Raw genomic sequence first — 17823 nt, forward strand, 5'->3', positions numbered from 1 at the left:
CCTCCCTCTATTTTTTTTATTTTTATTTTACCATCAAAGTTATGTTTCCCACTGAGTCTTCTTCACTCATGTCCACACACTCGCACACCTCACACAGAGTTCTCAGGAAGCAAAATATGTGTTGTTGGATAAAGAGGAAACCTTAAAAGATGACCAAATTACATAAAGGGTGGATGTCCACGTATTTTGTGTGTGGCTTGTGGTGATGAAGTGGAACGTAAATATGCAGAAGCTCATTTTAAAGTATGTGTTTTTGTGCATTCTATCAGTAAGAGTGCGCATGTAAAAGTGCACGTTCTGTGTGATGACATGCGAAAACCAATATATTTGTATCTTTTCGATCCCCCTTTTTGAGAAAAAAAAAACAAAAGTTAAATGCCTTATTTTGAGCATTCATAAGTGCCGACTTTATTTATAAAGCACTTAAAAATGTAGTTTGACCTCATTACAAATATATAAAACAATAAAGCGGAAATATTAAATATTATGGAAATACAGAAACAAAATGTAATCATTGTTTTTGACTTGAGGGAGGGGGCTGACGTCATCACACAGAAGGAGGAGGAGGAAGGAGGAAAAGGAGGAGGCGAGGCACTTCCCAAAGAAGAGAAGAGAGACTTGAGTGAATGAAGCTTGACTCCCACCGGGAGACGTTTCTCCTAGCCAAAACAACACAACGTCTCCTTTATTGTGCACGTTTTTCTTTTAAACTTTTTGCAACGCTTCCGTGGAGAAGGGCTCTGGCCCCAGCTTCTCGTGTGCTTTTGCCTTCAATTCAACAGGTATGGAAGCATGTTTGTATCTCTGTTCAAGTAGCGTTTGTTTAGATTTAGTTAGGGAAAAGCTCAAAGGTGGAACGACTTTTATTGTATTGACAAGCCCTCTTCCAACTGTACTGTATCTCAAAGGTAGGCTCTAAATAGAAGTGGAAAAAGTTGCAACTTATCTGCTGCCATCAAATCATTGTGGTATTTTCTATTGTGCAAGATGGCAGGTATCATGAATGGAAAAAAGTGATTGTATTATTCATGACGTGTATGTTGCGTGAGCATGTGCATGAGGTCTTTTTTTTTTTGTTTTTTTTTTACTCTGGCAGTGGTTCTCAAACCAAAATGACTAACATTACAGTAGAGTAGTAGGCCAAGGTGTTTATTAAAAATCGTATAAAAAGCATATTTAATATTCTCAAAAAGCCACTGTAAATTATGTACTTTGAAAAACACTTTTTTTTTTAATGTAGGACGATAGCAACTCAATTCAAATGTATGACATGTAAAAGTTAAATCAAAATTATAGCTAAATAGGCGAGCTGCGCCGTCGTGGGAGTGGTTACACCCGACTTGAATCATGCCAATCAAAGTGGTTTGCTGTTTACAAAAATGGCGCCCTAATTTTTTTTAGACTGCACAATCAATTAATTGTCTAAAAGAGCTGATGAACTTATCGTCAAACAAAATTTAGCTAATTCTATGTCTTAAGAGCGATATAAATAAATTTGACGTCCAAAGGCAAATGAAAATGTTGGTTAAATTCCAAGCTGGATTCCCTCAAGTGCTTTAGACTTGCGTAGGTTCCACTTTTCAACTCAAATTGAAGGTTTGCTTGTTGCCCTTCAAAGCTCCTTAAGCCTGTTTTTATTTGATTTTCCTTCACACATTTGTGCATGGCACACCAGCTACAGCTCCTTTTCCTTTTCTACCAGTTCCATGTCCTTGAGGGCCGCTTACCAGCGTCACCCATGGAGCCGTCCTTGTTGCAAAGGAAAGCACTACTACATCCCAAAACAAAACAAAACCAGGAAAGCGCTTTGTGTTTGTTCTTGCTTAGTTCAAGTGCAAGCTACTATTTCCAAATGACTACATTAGGAAATCCCCTCTCACTCTCACAAGCTTAATTAAGGTTTTGTGTTAGGTAGTTAGTTGTGTTTGTAGTTAGTTTTGGAAGTGTGTGAATCAAAAGTATTTTCTACTTTTTTTTAGAAAGACCAGGCTGGGTCATTCCTGCCTTTGTGTTTGAGAAATGTGAGGGTCACTGAGTGGGCTTTGTTTGTGACAAAGTGTGAGGGGGGGGGCACTGCCAAGTCGCCGCTAGTATCGAGGGGGCCGGCCCGCTGCACCCGGTGAAAAGGTTAAAGGTTGCGGCGCCTCATCTTTGAGGATGAAGGAGAGCATTCTGGGCCCGCGGTGGTGTGTCTAAGACTGTGTCTCAGAGCGGCCTTTGTTGGGTTGAGCGTGGCACCAGATCAGGAGCCTCGCTTTAATTCACACACCCTCATGTGCATGCTAATGATATGTGGGAATGTCTTTTCAAATGACCTTACACACTGACACAGAAATTCCCGACCAATATGAGAATTGGTCTGAGAACAGGCAGGACGATTAAATGCTCTTCAAGCAGATGGTTTGGTTAATGTCTACGTCCATCTGTTGCCATTCAGTCATCGGATGTACACACTAAGAGTAAATTGAGGTGAGATCTCAATTTTAATGTCTTTGGTGGTGTGCTGTGAGATTTTTTTCCAACAGATTTACGATACACCCTGAAAGAATCGCTGTTATCAAACACTGCAAAAGTTTAACCACATAATTTAGCTAGTCATGAGTGGAAAAGTGCAACGGTGTTATTCTGAACTCAGTCTAGCCAAAATCTGAGCGGCTTGCTTCAAGGCACATTTTATGGCATACTGTGGCTAGCACAAATTGTTTTACTTGGTTGTGCAATTTCACACTTAACTGATAGGCAAGCGCCTCAGAGAGTTTGTTTGTAGACAAGCAGTGAATATGTCAGTTCTCTGTATGGCAGTGTTAACATGTGACATTTGTCATGCTTGCCTTAAATGTCTTGAATGATAATGCAAGTCAACCTCAAAAGGCTAGACATCATAAACCACCTATTGTCTTCTTTACAATATGTTCCATGCGCCCCCCTAGTCAAAACATTATTCAGATGTATTATTATTATATGATTGTGTTTATGGAATATGAATTAAGATGCAAAGTCCACTTGTTTTTATCCATCTCACTGAAAATGACATCTGTCACTCAGGGCTGTGATTATGACCAATCACGGCTCACCTGAGTTTGACCATGTGACGTTCGTGATTGGTTGTTACCTGAGCCCTGAGCAACACTTTTTTGCGACTAATCTGCAGCCATGAGTATTGTTACATTTTTGGTTTACATGTGTTGCTGCACCATTTGTGTTCAAATCCAGTGGTTTAAGTTTGGTAACTACTTTGATATGTTGATACTCTTCCACAACCAACCAAAAGTGATCTGAGTACCTTTCGATACACTAATGAAGTCAACATTTGAGATTGTTTAGGTTGCTCAGTGGCATTTGAAACCTGCCATTTGGTCCACATGTACGGTTAGTAATGTTTTATATCAGAAGAGAGTTTACTTTCCCTTGCTTGTGCTTTGGTTGATTTTGTAAAGATGATCTGTGATGACTGTTCCTTATTGAGTTATCACTGCAGGGCATAGGTGTCCTTTTCCTCCTACTGTTGCAGCTTGTCTGCTGCCCCGCCGTGCCAAAACACGTCGTCTCATTCGGGCCCAAAGAATGTAGTCGTTGCTCTTACAACTAATAGGAAACCGATTCACAAACAGAGCTCACATTGTATTGTTGTTTGATTCGGCTGACCTCTCTCGTATATCAACGATAAGGAAAAGACTGCAAACATTTGGAGAGATTAGTAGGGATGTCTCTTCTGATTTGAAGAAAAGCAGAACAAATAACATGAAATGCTGTTCTTGATGGAAAGAATGTTTTTTTTTCAAGAGATCTCGTTATAAAAACCTAAATCTCTTGCTCTGCAGCGTTTCAAAGTCTCTAGACTTTTCTAATGTCACCACAAAAAGTTAATTGCTCGTTATAACACCAAAACCAATCCAAGGCAGCTTCAACGGACAGAGAAGTCGAGTGAAATGATTCAATTAAAATGGATTCAAACGTAAGAAAACTTGGAGGAACACTTTTTCGCCTTGAAGCTTTTCAGTGCTCAATTTCAAGAATTTTGCCCCTTACCCTAGCGCTCAAAATTTTAAGGTCAGTCTGACCTCCTAACTGGCTACGACCATGATGAATTTGGCAGGGTAGTGTCCATTTAACAACTATTTTCTGGAAGTAAATTGCCTGTTGTGCAACAAACCGCACGGTGTTTCAAATTACACATTTTTTAAAAACAAAGAGGAAACGGCTCCTGGTGTCTTGTTTGAGTAGCTGTGTGTCAGTGATGTAAGATGGTGGGTGACGCAGCCTCTGATGTGGTTTTGGTTTGTGGCTATTGGGCACAGATGGAGGACGGGTGGCGACGTAGTGACCAGCTTTGCTTTGAGCACACCTCTTTTCTAAAAGTGGACAAACATTTTGGTATTTCACCATCACTAAAATCATTTTTACAAGGTTAGCGGAAGCAGTGTAATTCTCCATTTTTTTCCCATCAGGGTTAGGGTATTATTTTTTATTATTTATTAATTTGAATTAATTTTAGGGTTAGGTTATTATTTTCTATTTCTAATTATTTTTATTATTTATTAATTTGAATTCATTTCAAATCTTGGCGTCCATGGCTGAGCAGATTGGTTGTTGAGCACACATCTAAGGATTTCTGAACGCAAACAGGTTTAATTGATACGATTGAATTCTGAGCAGATTTGGCAGGAAAACTATTGTTAAATAATTAAAATGTCTTGTGCATTAAAATTTATTCAGTTCTTAAAGATTAAATATTAAAAGTAACACCTGCACACCTGCACAATTTAAGGAGACCCAGGACAAGAGTTATCTCAAAAAGGCTGCCTTTCCAAAAATGACAATACTCAATTTTAATTGGCCCAGACACTTGACTCAAACAATGGTAGTTTGCAGTGGCGTAAAATCAGAATGCTTCACTCGGACAGCTGTTTCTAATCCACCGCTCCATTTTCAATGAGCTCAGCACAATATTCAAACATACCCCGTTATGAGTTCACCGCTGCAAACAATAAACATTACCTTACATTAGTAAGAGCAATAAAAAGTGCGACAACAATTTGCAGCAATTAGTGACGCAGCTTCTTTGTATTGGATCTCATTAGTGCAAAAGTCAGCTACTGGTCTTCTTGAGGTTCACCCAAAAGTAGCTCTAGACAAAAAGGTGCTAGTTTAAGTCCCAACGCAAAACACCCGTATCCTGAAACATTGCTAATCTGCAGTGATATTAGTCGCTCTTTGCGGAGGATAAAGAATACATGCTCCACTGTTTCTCTTTGAATATCTGTTGTGTAAAGGTTTTTAGCTACACCGATGCTATACCTATCTATGGACTGTTGTCAGCATTATACAGAACTATGGGAAAATACGATCCTGTTGTTGTAGAGTCCACCAGAGCAGGTTTGTTTCTCAAAGCAATGTTCATGTTGGACCGCTGACTGCCGCCTGCCGTGAGGGCGTCGGAGGCCTCGGAGCACGCGTGTGATCTTGTACGTTCGAGTCGAGACTTGCGTCTCTGCGGGAGTGTGAGAACGTCCCGCAATCCATCTCGAAAGGTATCAAGTGTTTTTATCGGCCTGCGTCGGGGGAAAGACGGCGCGTTCGCACACTCAGCAAAAAGACAATGCAACTCTAGAGATGTGCTGGAATGATGATGATAGGAATGTCTAACTGCTACTTAAAGGTGTGTTTAAGTTTCATCCAGCTGTCCAAAGTGGCAAAGCTGCTCATTTGCGGTCACGGTAGTCTTTCAGTACGATATTTATAAGCACCTCGGAAACATTTGTGGCTTCATCCACTAGGGTGGCTAAAACAAAGGTCAAAACAAACAAAAGTAAACAAGTCGGCTTTGGTGCGCATGAGTGTTTAAACGCTGTTTGCGTTAGCGGTAATCTGCGTGAAGGCAAACCCTGCTGTTTAGGCGGGACGCACCGGCCCGACTGCCCGGCCGGCCTCCGTGTTGTCATCAAGTATTGAGTTGATTGCTACTGTGTTGAACCACACACTATGACAAAGTCCGCCAAGGCTTGTTAGAACCAGAATAGAAGATGGAATGGCTTCAAACATCTGCACAACCCTGACAACCTTAGATAATCACGATGCAAAATGTGCATACAAAAAAAACAAATACTAAACTTTTGTTTGTCATACTTGCTCCAGAGATGTTGTCATGCCCGCAGTTTTCTTATGTTACGGTCAGGCTCAGATAAACGTGAGAAGATTCTTCATGTTGTGGCTTTGAAATGTCAGCTATGCTTTTCCTTGATGCGTCTGTGATAATATCAGAAAAATGCAGAACATCAATAGTGGCATCCAACCAACCTACACGAAAGTCAGCTTGTCAGATTACAGCAATAAAACCAACAAAATGGAAGTCTGTGGACTGCCTATCGAAACACACACACACATGCATATATATGTGTGCGTGTATACACAGTATAAATAAAGCCGACCAAATAAAATCCAAAATAAAATCCATTTCAAAATCATTTGACTACGTTGATTTGAATTTGATTAATTGTTCACAGCTACTTGTGAACAACAAAGGGCTTTTTTTATTTTATTTGTTTATAGAGATAAGATCATGAAATGTTCCCAATAAAATCTCGCCCAATTGCAAATCAAATTCTGAATTGCCGTTAACCTTGATGTCCTGTGTCGACTTGCCGCTTGTGACTGATGTCACGCCATGTGGAATGCCGGGGGGGGGCGAAACCGCCCAACTCCGGCGATTGATGATATCAAGTCAACGAAAGTGTGTGAGTAATACAACGGCAGGATGGTGCCGGTTTACGCGCGAACGTGATTCATCAAGTCAGCGGACATCTGGAAGTGCTGCTCGCAGCTGGCCCGGGGAGCCAAGTTTGTGGGAATATCGCGCCCCATTCAGAGTCTCGTATGTAAATGTCGCCGGTTTCAAACACAAGAAAAGACGGATGAATCACAGAGGTCCCGGAATGCGCTTGTTTACATCTGTGACTCCCACTCGACTTAACCTCTGTGCTCTTTTTGTAGGTGTGAGTTCCCGAAAGCGCCATGGAGGAGGGAAGCTGCTTTGGTTCATTATAGGCTGCTCGCAAGTTGATCTCTGCTTTGAGGACAATACAAATACAACATATACATTTCCAGGAAAAGAACATCACAGTCAGGAACTGTACAAGAGCTCACCAAGTTTGATTCCAAGAGCGCAACCATGTGCCATGTGATTGTAACGTGTCGCTCCATGCTCTGGACGCTGCTCAGTATCGTCACGGCCTTCGCCGAGCTCATCGCTTTCATGAGCCCCGATTGGCTGTTGGGATTCCCTCGCTCCGATTCCCACGTGAACTCCAGCGAGTATCGGCCCTCTCTGGGCCTCTACGCCCGCTGCCTGCGCCTCGACACCCGGGGAGGAGGGGTGAGCTGCGGGCCGTACGCTGGCTCCTTCGCCGAGGTGGCCAGTGGCTTCTGGCAGGCGGCCATGTTGTTTCTGGCCGCGGGGATATTGGTGCTCACGGTGGTAGCCTGCGTGTCCATCTTCAGTATGTGCTTCCAAAGCATCCTTGGGAAAAGCATCTTCAACATCTGCGGTCTGATGCAGGCCATTGCAGGTAGGTGAGGAATGGAGCAAGATCTTCTGCCCCCACACTCGACTGACCTCCCTCCCCCTGTGTCCTCCCTCCAGGACTCTTGCTCCTGGTGGGCCTCATGCTCTACCCCGCCGGCTGGGGCTCCGAGAAGGTCATTAGCTACTGCGGCGACGAGGCTTCCCCCTTCAGGCCGGCTCTGTGCTCCCTCGGCTGGGCCTTTTACGCGGCCATCGGGGGAACCCTGGCGACTTTTCTGTGCGCCGTTTTGTCGGCGCAGGCTGAGATCGCCACCTCCAGCGACAAGGTACAGGAGGAGATAGATGAGGGCAAGAGTCTCATCTGCGTGCTGTGACATGGCAGTCGTCCCGACGGAAGGGAGCATGGACTCGTTGAGATTAGGATCTGGAGGTGATGTATTATTATTTTTTTTTTAATAGTTGTTTTGCTACCTTAATAAGCCCTGGTTAAGTTGAGAAAAAGACTTTTGCGCATTTGCTGGCAAAGTGCATACCACTGAATCAGCACAATCGAACAGAAATTGCAATTCAAGAAACCAGTCAATCCATGGTAACCACTTTTCATCCAATTTATCCCCCAAAATATATGACGTAGCTCACAAAATTCAGAGCAACAGGCTGTCTATTGAACAATATTAGACGTGAAGAGTGATTTTTCGCCCCCTAGTGGTAAACATGATGAAATAAACAGAAACGTCCACAAATGTTTGAGGATTTTCACTCGGGTCGCTTGCCAATTGCCAACACACGAAATGTGAACACAAATTTAAACTGTGAAGTGTGTGTACTAATAATGTTTTAGATGAAACTGTAATTAATGTGAACATTAATATTGTGGTTGTATTTACAGCGGTTGCATTATCATCTTAATGGATTTTAATTGGATCCCATTATGCAGTTGTACCTAATGTGGTGGCTGCAGAATAAACAGATTGAACAATAAATACAGACCACTAAAGAGTAAACAATAGCTGTCCTCTAAAATGGATTACATCATTGTACAAGTAATCTTTCCAACTATAAACATGAGAAATGTTAATGTGGGATTTTGTTCGGAGAGTGAGCAGATGAGTGGGACATTGTGAGTCAATGGGATGTTTTTGTTACGTTAACAAAAGTATTATTGTTTTGGCAAATGAATTGGTAATGTTAGTGTGGAGGGATACCGTTTGTATGCTTTTCAACACGAGTGTATTCTTGATGGAAATTGACATATTGAGATTAAAGTATGATTGTGTGTTTAAAAAAAATGACTGGTTTGTATTGGAATACATTTTTGTAAATATTGTTTAGATTTCTGTAATGGGACAACCCAAAAAAAAAAACCTCTTTGCTACATTGCAGTCAGTGTGCAGCTTGTATAATTAAATCCACAGATGGTCTCTTTCAAATCTTTATTCCATGTTAATACCATAAATATACAAAACTGAAAACTATTTCACATGCGACAAAGGCCAGACAAGAGTGCATTGATTTTTTTTCTTTTTCTTTTTAACGCGACTCCTAATGGGGGCATCAAATCATCATCTTTACAGAATGTACAAGTATGGTATTCCTCTTAAATTAGTTGACACACTTGATTCGGTGAAGTAACATGGTCACGGGTCTAAAACACTTTTTTTTTTTTCTTTCATTTGTTTTGTTCACATTCTTCAAGTGTAGACCGCCTTGCACAATACAACTTCCATTGTTTGTGAAGTGACATGTCAAAAACTGATAAAAAAAAAAAATGAAATGGACATTTGGTAGAGTTCTCACAGCTTTTGAGGACATACAGTAGAATATCACTTGAGGGATTTGTCTTATTTCATCAGTCATACGTTGAACACGAGCACACCGTCCAATTGATCATGTCAAACCATAAAGAACATAATTTATGCCATAAATAAGAACAACTAACAGAAATACGCGTTCCCCAAAAAATTCTAAACAAAATAAATACTGTACCGCGGTTAGCTTCAGCTTATTAATGTCAACTGTCAACACTTTAGCTAGAACACGAGATCCAGTTCAACATTTGCAACAATAACATTTCAGTCATTCACCCTATGGCATGCCCCCCCCCCCCCCCCCAATTCATGTGAGAGAGGCGGCAAAGTACAACACAAATCCAGTAGTCTGTACAACTTTTAAACACAGCCACTTTTCCAACCACTGGTCAGAAATGCTCTGATTTGATTTACCCGATCTGTAAATTATGTTTCGACTGCAATTAATGTATCTTTGTTCCTCTATCTATGCCAGTGAGACGAAGAACAATTGAATGGTTTTACTAGACGGCAGAAGCTACAATTAACTCGTGCACATCATTGTTGCCATTCTGCCAAGCTAATAATAGCTTTGTGTTCAACTACACAGGGCCAGATTTCATTTCAGTCAATTTGTGAGAGGACGTCATCATTTCATTATACTGTATACTTTGTTCGGTGCTAGGTTGTAAAAGTTTCCCCCCCCCCCCCCAAAAAAAATCAGTATGTACCTTGGCTCAACAAAGGTTGTCTGCGGGTTAATGTGCATCATTCAATCCATGCCAATTATTTAACACTGACTGTTTTGTTTAAGTACATTCATACCATTTCATCTGTTTCTCCAGATGGGTCACATGACTCGTATGCCCCCTCTCCCCTCCCTTTTAGGTCGGCCTGTTTGCTGAGTGGAGTGCGAGTTTCCTTTATTCGAAGGAACCCAAAAATAGCAGTAGGCCACGTCCAGATTGATAGCAGCTTTAGATTTTTTTTTTTTTTTTAACGCGCGACAAGCTACAAAGACAAATGATGTCTCACGCACGCAAGCACACACGCACGCCATTTGAGTCGTCCCTTTCACAAGGCGTCCATCAAACAGCCAATGGACATGCAGCTCATCTCTATAGAGACACAACGCTAATGAATTAGCAACCTCGTTGAACTTGCACGCGTCATGCCGTCACTCAGCGTGGCTGCGGAGTTATGGACACGTTCAGTCAAACAGAAGGTGAGCAAGGGGTTATTTTTAGGTGTGGGCTTGTAAATCCCACTAAATGAAGCGGAGGTGACTCATTCGGGGCCCGGCTAGCACACCAGCAGGGTAAGTCATGAGGTTAGATTTGGAGTGAAGACAATTTTTGAAGACATTAGCAAATCGGGGGTGATTGAGCAGAGACAGATTTGTGCATGTGTGTGTGCATGTGAGAAAATGTGTCTATGGATGAGGCTTGAAGGTCCCACGGGCGGCGTTGGAAGCAGCGTTAGCCGCAGCGTTGGCCGCTGCCGTCTGGACCGTCTTGTTGGACATGACGCCGGTGGCGAACTCCTGCTGAGCCTTCTCGAAGCTGGCACCGGTGGTCCGATACAGTGCGTGTACCTGTAAAGATGCTCGGAATTAGTTTTGAATAACAAGAGACGGACGGCGCTCAATTTATTGATGAATTCTTGAGTCTGCGGGAGGAGTCTGTCACCTTTTTAAACATGATGAGTGAACCCACGGAGAGTGTGGTGAAGAGTGCCGCTATGAGCAACATGATGATGCCCACTGGGATGCTGGTGTTCAGGCCCATTAGAGCTGTGATCCAGCCACTGCAAAACAAACAACAACCATGACCTGAGATGCGTCCCAACGTGGAGGACGCGCTGAAGAGCCATTAAACTCGCTCACCATGTGCCCCAGCCGGTGATGCCGATTGTTTGTAGTACGTGAACTCCAAACTGGCAGATGTAGACAAAGAAGAAGACAAAGAAGCGGAAGGAACTGTCGCTCCTGTGGTAGAAATGGAGACGCTTCAGCTGATGGAATTGAAGCAACGACAGTTTCATCATGAAAATGAAAGCACAGAATTAGGTCGGTGAATGGTCATTATGCTGTGCCCCACCTTGGCCACCTGGGGGCAGTATAAGATGTATAATTACATGGCCGCCAGCACGGCATAAATAGCTCAGCTTGTCTCAGCTCCACGCAGAGGATAAATAGGACTGAATACTTTTCCACGGCATTTCCCCATTGTGTCACAAGAGCAAAGGCAAGAAAGAAAAACAAGAGAGACCTCACCCACCTGAAAGCCCCATACAGCGGTCTGTACCAGCAGACAAAGGAGCAAGGCGTAAAGAGCAGAAACCACAACATGGCCAGGCCGAAGTCGACGCCGTGGGTTGGGTCCACGCAGAACCAGGCCAAGCAGCCAAACATGTTGACAAACAGCGTGCCAGCGTGGACTGGTGGAATTGCAACAGTAAGATGGAGAATCAGCTCAAGCGGAAATATAGCCGCTCTTTCTTCGAGACTGATTCGCTTACACATCCAGAGGTTGTACATGATCTTCACCGTCTTCTGGAACTCGATGGGAATGTCCACCGCGATGTCGTGGTAGAAACACGGACCCACTGGGAACTTCTCAGGCAAAGGAGGCCAGTTGTTCTTACGACCTGCCGAAACATGGACATTGCTTACAGTCAGGGGTGAGCAGTCAAAAATTGTACTTAAACAAGAGTACTGTTACTTTGCAACAATATGACTCAAATAAAAGTATAAAAGTAGCCACTTTCCAGGTGAACTTAATTTGACCTCCTCTCATCTTTTGAATGTGCAGCTGTTTGGTACTTTTTGCACAATTTGCTCTTCTCTTTTTCATAACAGGTGTTTGACTTTTGACTGCACCAATACAGTTCCAAGGCTGTCCACCTCGATTCCTTTCTGTGACACTTCCAGTATTCAGAAAATGTGTTGGTCAAAATTGAGCATTGGCAGAGTCAAGCAAACGAGCACGAGCTCAGCTGGCTTCTTAAGCTTGTTTTTCTCGAATGCCGACAATCTAATCAAACTCAAAAGGTTTTAGTGACAGGGCGCTGATGGATGGACGGACTTACTGACCCGCTCCTCCGTGAGACTGCAGCTCTCTCTCCCTGCGGTCTAGCTCGGCCGCTTTCCTCTCCAACTCCTCCTGCCTTCTCAGCAAATCAGCCTGAGCACGTGCCTGGTCCTACGACATCCACCAAGGAAATAACCGAGACTTGCAATCAGGTGAGCTTGTATTGTTGTTCTGAATTAAAAAACAGGTTTGCCTTCTCCAAAATTGATTAGACATGGACTTCTTGTGGAAGAAAGTAAATTTAAAAAATCAAATTGTTGCAGAGAAAGAAGATAAAAAGCAATATCGCACCTGTGTTTGTTGCTGCGAGTAAGCCGGGGGCTCTTCTGTGGGCTTCATGATGGCAGGTTGTGTGTTCTGCGACGGTGCCGGAGCAGACTTGGGGGCATTTCCAGGGGCAGCCTGGAAAACCAGCAGTAATTAAAGTCCGCAGTCCCGTTTTATCAATTTAGCCCCCAGGGACTGAGGAATTTGGGAGAGATAAGCTTGCAACATTTCAAATAAGGTCACACACAAACACGAACAGTCATAATGTTTCAATGCAAAATGAAATCAGACGTTCAGCTGACCGTTCTGGCATCTGTGAAGGGGTTGTATTCTTCTAGACCGCCGGGAGGGGTAGAACGGGTCACCTGTGTCACCGAGGGATCCTGAAACAGAGGATAGCACATATTGAATTTTAGATTTCAATCATTGGCCATCATAGCAGACACACACCAGCACATTGAATCGAAAGCAATACAAGAGCTGTATTTTCAAGAGTTTTCCAAGTTTTGATTGACACTCAAACAAAATATTAACAATGTTTTTATTATTGTACTGGTAGTTTGTGTGGTACAGTACAAATTGTAAATAAACTAAAAGAAACACTTTTTTTATTCAATCAAATAAATAAATAAACAATCTGACACCAACATTACAATTAAATTCAATCTAAACTGTAATTAGAAGACAAATGTACAAGACTGTTACTTTTACACCATTGGGATGCACTCTGCAAATTGAGTTAACGAGTGGTGATAGTCTGTGGGAGGTCTGTTACCTTTTTAAACATGATGAGTGAACTAGATAGACTAAACATGTTTACAAGTTTACCTATAAGCCGAATGCAACCAAAATGGAAGACCGTTCCTGTGCTCTCACCAGCCAATCACAAACCAATTTCCTATCCAATCACAAGTCACCCGAACTTAAAAGATTGTGGCCTCAATCACGTTTCTTTTAGTTAGTTGAGTGGGAGGGTTGTCGTCGTTGAACAGGTAAGAACGCAGCATAATTTCACTTGATGTCTGAAAAGCAATGCTCAACTGCAGTTGATCATTTTGTGACTGTATTGTGACGGTAGTTGGTGTTATTAGTTCAGAAAGGTAATGGCAAAGTACAAACACCTCTGAGATGAAGCACGACCGCAACCCAAACATTTCCGTTGCAACTTCGAAGCCGGGAACATTCAGCATTGTCGGCAAGTACACAGTTTACGTCTAATATCATAAAATGGGATAGCATCCAAGCTAACAGATTCGTACTGACGTGAGCTAATCTGGCGGTGTTTAAACACGACTGTCAACTACGAGACAATAAATTGTCGTCGTCTTGCATTGATTTGAAGGCCTGGAATTGTATTAAATGCGTCCACTGCTTTCTGTGTGCAGCCGATTGTGCTACTTAGCCATATACCGACCAGGGAAAACCTATAGCTAGCTTTACAGTCAGCTAACTGGGGACGCCGTGTTATAATTATTTCTTTTAACTGGTTTCATTCATACGCAAGAGTAGTAAGTCCTCTTCTTCAAATAAGTAGTAAGTTAAGTGATTAATGCGTAGCTGATCGTGTTACTTAGCGATGTAGCAAGGGACTGAAGCGGTTAGCCTGACAGTTAGCATGCTAGCAACTGTGCACTGTAGTTAGTTACCTGAAACGGATTGTTGAAGTCCGGGTCCGCGAACGGGTTGCTGTCAAAGTCGGACATTTTACAGCCTTTCAGAGAACTCTTTCCGGTTATTTGCCAGGCAGTATTCGGTCCTTCGCTTTTTGCTTCCCCTCACTGCCGCCTGCGGTCTTCTCCGCCACCGTCCGCTGATGTAGGACCCTCCGTTCGTTGCTAGCCCCGTTAGCACAAAACAAAACCAGGGAAAGGAAAGGAGACGCACGGTTGGGGTGTGACGTCATACATTCAGCACCACGGACAGCGTGGCGTCACGACGCCCAGTAAAGCTCGTTTATTTGTGTTTCATTTCAAAAGCGCCCTGGGTCTATAGTTTTCCCATCCAAAGTTGGCATTTCAGTTATTGTATTGTGTACGAGGTCGCTTTTGTTACTATATGTAAGGGATTTATTTATCATTACAGTACAATTTAGCTGTGCAATTGTATGCCATGTGAATTATGCGTCGGAACTGTAGGTAATTCCGGTTTGAGGTTCCTACTGTATGATTCTGACTCGTCATAATTCCAATTCAAGATAGCTGAATTCACTTCACTTAGTATTTTTTGAACACTCGTATTTTATTTCATTTACTTTTTTTTTTTTAAATTAGTGTTGTCATTTTTTTCCATTGGTTTTCATTTAGTATAACTATGCTTGCACAAGACGTGTACCCTTCTCTTTGTGAAAGTGAAGCAAAAATTAATGTCTTCAAAATTTGACACACCACAGAGAAGTGCGTTGTTAACCTGACAAGTTTGACTAATAACTGTAGCTGGGCTATCAATAAACCAATCAAACATGTTTTGTTACTTTCCGATAACTTGGTCAATAAATGTAAATTTTCTAGGCAGTTATTTTCATACACGTGTCGTGTATTTAAGAAAATGTTTTTTCAATGATATTAACTAACACTTTCAATTACAGTGGAAAGCTGACTTTCAGCTTTGCTGTATATGAATGGCTCCGAGTTAGGTAAGTAGACATTTGTATTCACTAAGTTCTTCTAAGTTCTTCACTATGGATATTTTTACCTTGGATACAAAGTAAGTGACTCTCCCACTCCTAAGAGGTTTGTAATTGCCTACAGATTCCACAAGATGGTGGCAAATGACTACTTTTGTCTAAATGAAGCGCTTCAACTCACTTCAATATTTTTTTTTCCTTGGCACCAAGATGCCACCGGGCGGCACCACAGCAATGCGGTGTCTGTGTCGGCCTTGACTCCAACACTGCAAACAGATGAGTTTCTAACAAATTGAATGTTCCCAAAATAAATCAATGAATGCCAAACCACGAGTATGTGGGTTTTAACATAATTCGGTTGTATGAATGGCAACAGTTTATGTACTGAATATGTTTTGGAGCGATTCACTTTTTGATTGTTTGCATTTAACACAATTCTTTATCTCTGTCTCATTAAGTTCGATATTGTTTGAGTTGTCAGAACATGGTACTAATTGGGGTACACACATTTTAAGTCTTACTACTACCTACCTACAATTTGTACATGACGTTTCGGCCTGTACTAGTATATCACCATTATTTAAATGCCGGCCTTGTAGAGGTACGGTGCAGCTAGGTGCCCGTATGTAGCTCCTATTGCACTACAGTCAATCGATTATTCCCGCTGTACAGTATTTTTACCTCCTGTAGGTCAAATACGACAGCCATCTTCCTCCATGTGATAGTAATGAGGACGTTAATGGTGATGGTGCTAATGATCATGAGGATGATTAGCAATGGAAGCATCTGCTGTGTCGATGATCTCCGCTGCCAATGAGGATGATCATTTTCATAATATCTATCATGATGGCTTGTTTCTCGTAAAAATCACAGCGTATGAATTATTTTGGCCCACTCCACAGTGAAAGTAGCGCAGCCACAGTTGTACGAGACACCCGAGGTTCTCGTAATAGCCACTAGGGGGCGCTACCATGCCGTCAGTAGCCGCCTCGCTGTCTCTCTTGGCAGAATCTTTTTTTCTCATTTGCCTCCAATTTATTTTCATTCAAACGAAGGGTGACCATGTGAAGAGCATCAGATGAGTTGACAGCCTGTAAATGTGATTTAAACATTTAAGCACCATTTACCCAGATTAAGTTTCAATTGGAGAACAAATGCTATTAGGTGGAAATCTTACGGTATGCTGTAAACGACAGCGCTTAAAATATTCCCAATTTTATTGTTTTAATCTTATTGGCCATATTTGAACAAAAGGCACTTGTACCTCCTTGCTTTTATTGAAGGCTCATGTCCGGTATACATTTAGCGTATTTGCAACTTTGACTCTTAACTATTCCGTCTGCTTTATTCACTCAATACTTATTTTATACAGAACCCAGTGATGGACTAAACACAGGCTTGCACTTTCATTACAATTCACCTTCTGTGTGAGCGCGCACGCGCACACATATACACACACGCACTCACGCAAAGTGAGCATCAGTTCCTCCTCTAATCTCGTATTAATGGACCCAATCACAGACTCTATGAATAATCAATGGTCAGTGGTCTGCAACCACAGTGCTTAGACCTTGAGTAAAACTGAATTTTCCTAATCAGATGCGCACACACCTTGAGGCCCTAATAAGCACTCTAATGGTTTAGAATCTGTCGCATGGTTTGTTTGCTGCACAATGTGAAAGATAAACACGCCGCGGCTGTGACTGCCCGTCTTTGTGCATGTACTCTACATGTGCACCTAGGGGGGAAAGATGGGGAAAATGTCCGCCCTCGTCCTCCCATCCTCAGTCTCTAATACTGCGCTCCACGTGTGTGTATATGTGGGTGTGTGTGGAAACAACCACTTTGGCTAATAGCTGCTACATTAGTCTCCTAACCAGCTGGTCATGGCCATTTAGAAATGTTCATTAGGTCGCCGACCAGAGTGGATAGGTGCGATAGTTCACTCTCGGCTGTCGACTGCAGAGAGACGGACACGGGCAGACTGAGAGGCAGAGGGAAAGTCATTCACCCGCCAACTTGACGACCAAGTGTTAAAAGCCGTGGATGCAATTATCCCCAGATTGCCCTGAATTAGAACCTGGCGTATAATTACATCTCATTAATGTCTATGAGTGTTATTTTAGAGTTCTGAAAGGTTGGATAAGCAGGACTTGCTATTATGGCTTATTAATGCCGCAACATCTGGCGCCATTCTGGCAATATTCTGATGAGTGAATGGGATGGCATTGCACTATTTAAATGTTATCGTCATGAGGTGCAATCACTCATTCGATATTTAAGAATGCACATCACCGAAATATATTTCAATAATTATTGTCATTATATTACGTCAAAACCAGATACAAGATAACCTGAATGCAAACTAAAGATTACTTTGGTGATAATCAATTTTAGAGAGCATTTCTTTTAATCCAAAAATTGACCAAATGTGCACTCAGCTGGAAACCTTGCACTTTTGTTTAACTTTTTTTTAATTTTTTTTTTTTTTTTTTATAATGAATTGAAGTAAAACATTTAGCAAAAATGGTT

The 17823-nt window shown here is 42.1% G+C and overlaps 2 protein-coding genes and 1 long non-coding RNA gene across 3 annotated transcripts in view; 2 read left to right on the forward strand and 1 right to left on the reverse strand.

Annotated features, from left to right (window-relative positions):
* Nucleotides 1–589: 589 nt before the first annotated feature.
* On the forward strand, nt 590–9291 carry LOC119126963 (LHFPL tetraspan subfamily member 2a protein-like). Its single transcript, XM_037258567.1, has 3 exons — nt 590–782; nt 6991–7565; nt 7640–9291. Exons 2-3 carry the CDS (start codon nt 7169–7171, stop codon nt 7894–7896), a joined length of 654 nt encoding a protein of 217 aa, XP_037114462.1. The 5' UTR covers nt 590–782; nt 6991–7168; the 3' UTR covers nt 7897–9291.
* Nucleotides 9050–14552, reverse strand: LOC119126962 (secretory carrier-associated membrane protein 1-like). Its single transcript, XM_037258566.1, has 9 exons — nt 14315–14552; nt 12971–13051; nt 12693–12803; nt 12404–12512; nt 11830–11958; nt 11589–11748; nt 11195–11296; nt 10998–11115; nt 9050–10903 (listed from the first exon to the last, which is right to left on the reverse strand). The coding sequence occupies exons 1-9, from the start codon at nt 14369–14371 to the stop codon at nt 10742–10744; spliced, it is 1029 nt and encodes a 342-aa protein (XP_037114461.1). The 5' UTR covers nt 14372–14552; the 3' UTR covers nt 9050–10741.
* LOC119126964 overlaps nt 13492–17823 on the forward strand; it is a 52329-nt gene continuing 47997 nt past the window's right edge. Inside the window, exons 1-2 of the long non-coding RNA XR_005098736.1 lie at nt 13492–13660; nt 15253–15300. This is a non-coding gene — a long non-coding RNA (uncharacterized LOC119126964). The remainder of the gene's footprint in view (nt 13661–15252; nt 15301–17823) is intronic.

Source organism: Syngnathus acus, chromosome 9 (genome assembly GCF_901709675.1).
Source record: "Syngnathus acus chromosome 9, fSynAcu1.2, whole genome shotgun sequence".
Taxonomy (NCBI): Eukaryota; Metazoa; Chordata; class Actinopteri; order Syngnathiformes; family Syngnathidae; genus Syngnathus; species Syngnathus acus.

Excerpts from the sequence above, each read along its gene's own strand:
- LOC119126963 (XM_037258567.1), top strand. The coding sequence starts at position 7,169 with ATGTGCCATGTGATTGTAACGTGTCGCTCCATGCTCTGGACGCTGCTC. Across the intron at positions 7,566-7,639 it reads TCTGATGCAGGCCATTGCAG|GACTCTTGCTCCTGGTGGGC; the intron begins GTAGGTGAGGAA and ends TCCTCCCTCCAG.
- LOC119126962 (XM_037258566.1), bottom strand. The coding sequence starts at position 14,371 with ATGTCCGACTTTGACAGCAACCCGTTCGCGGACCCGGACTTCAACAAT. Across the intron at positions 13,052-14,314 it reads ACTTCAACAATCCGTTTCAG|GATCCCTCGGTGACACAGGT; the intron begins GTAACTAACTAC and ends CCTCTGTTTCAG. Across the intron at positions 11,116-11,194 it reads ATCACCGGCTGGGGCACATG|TGGCTGGATCACAGCTCTAA; the intron begins GTGAGCGAGTTT and ends TTTGTTTTGCAG.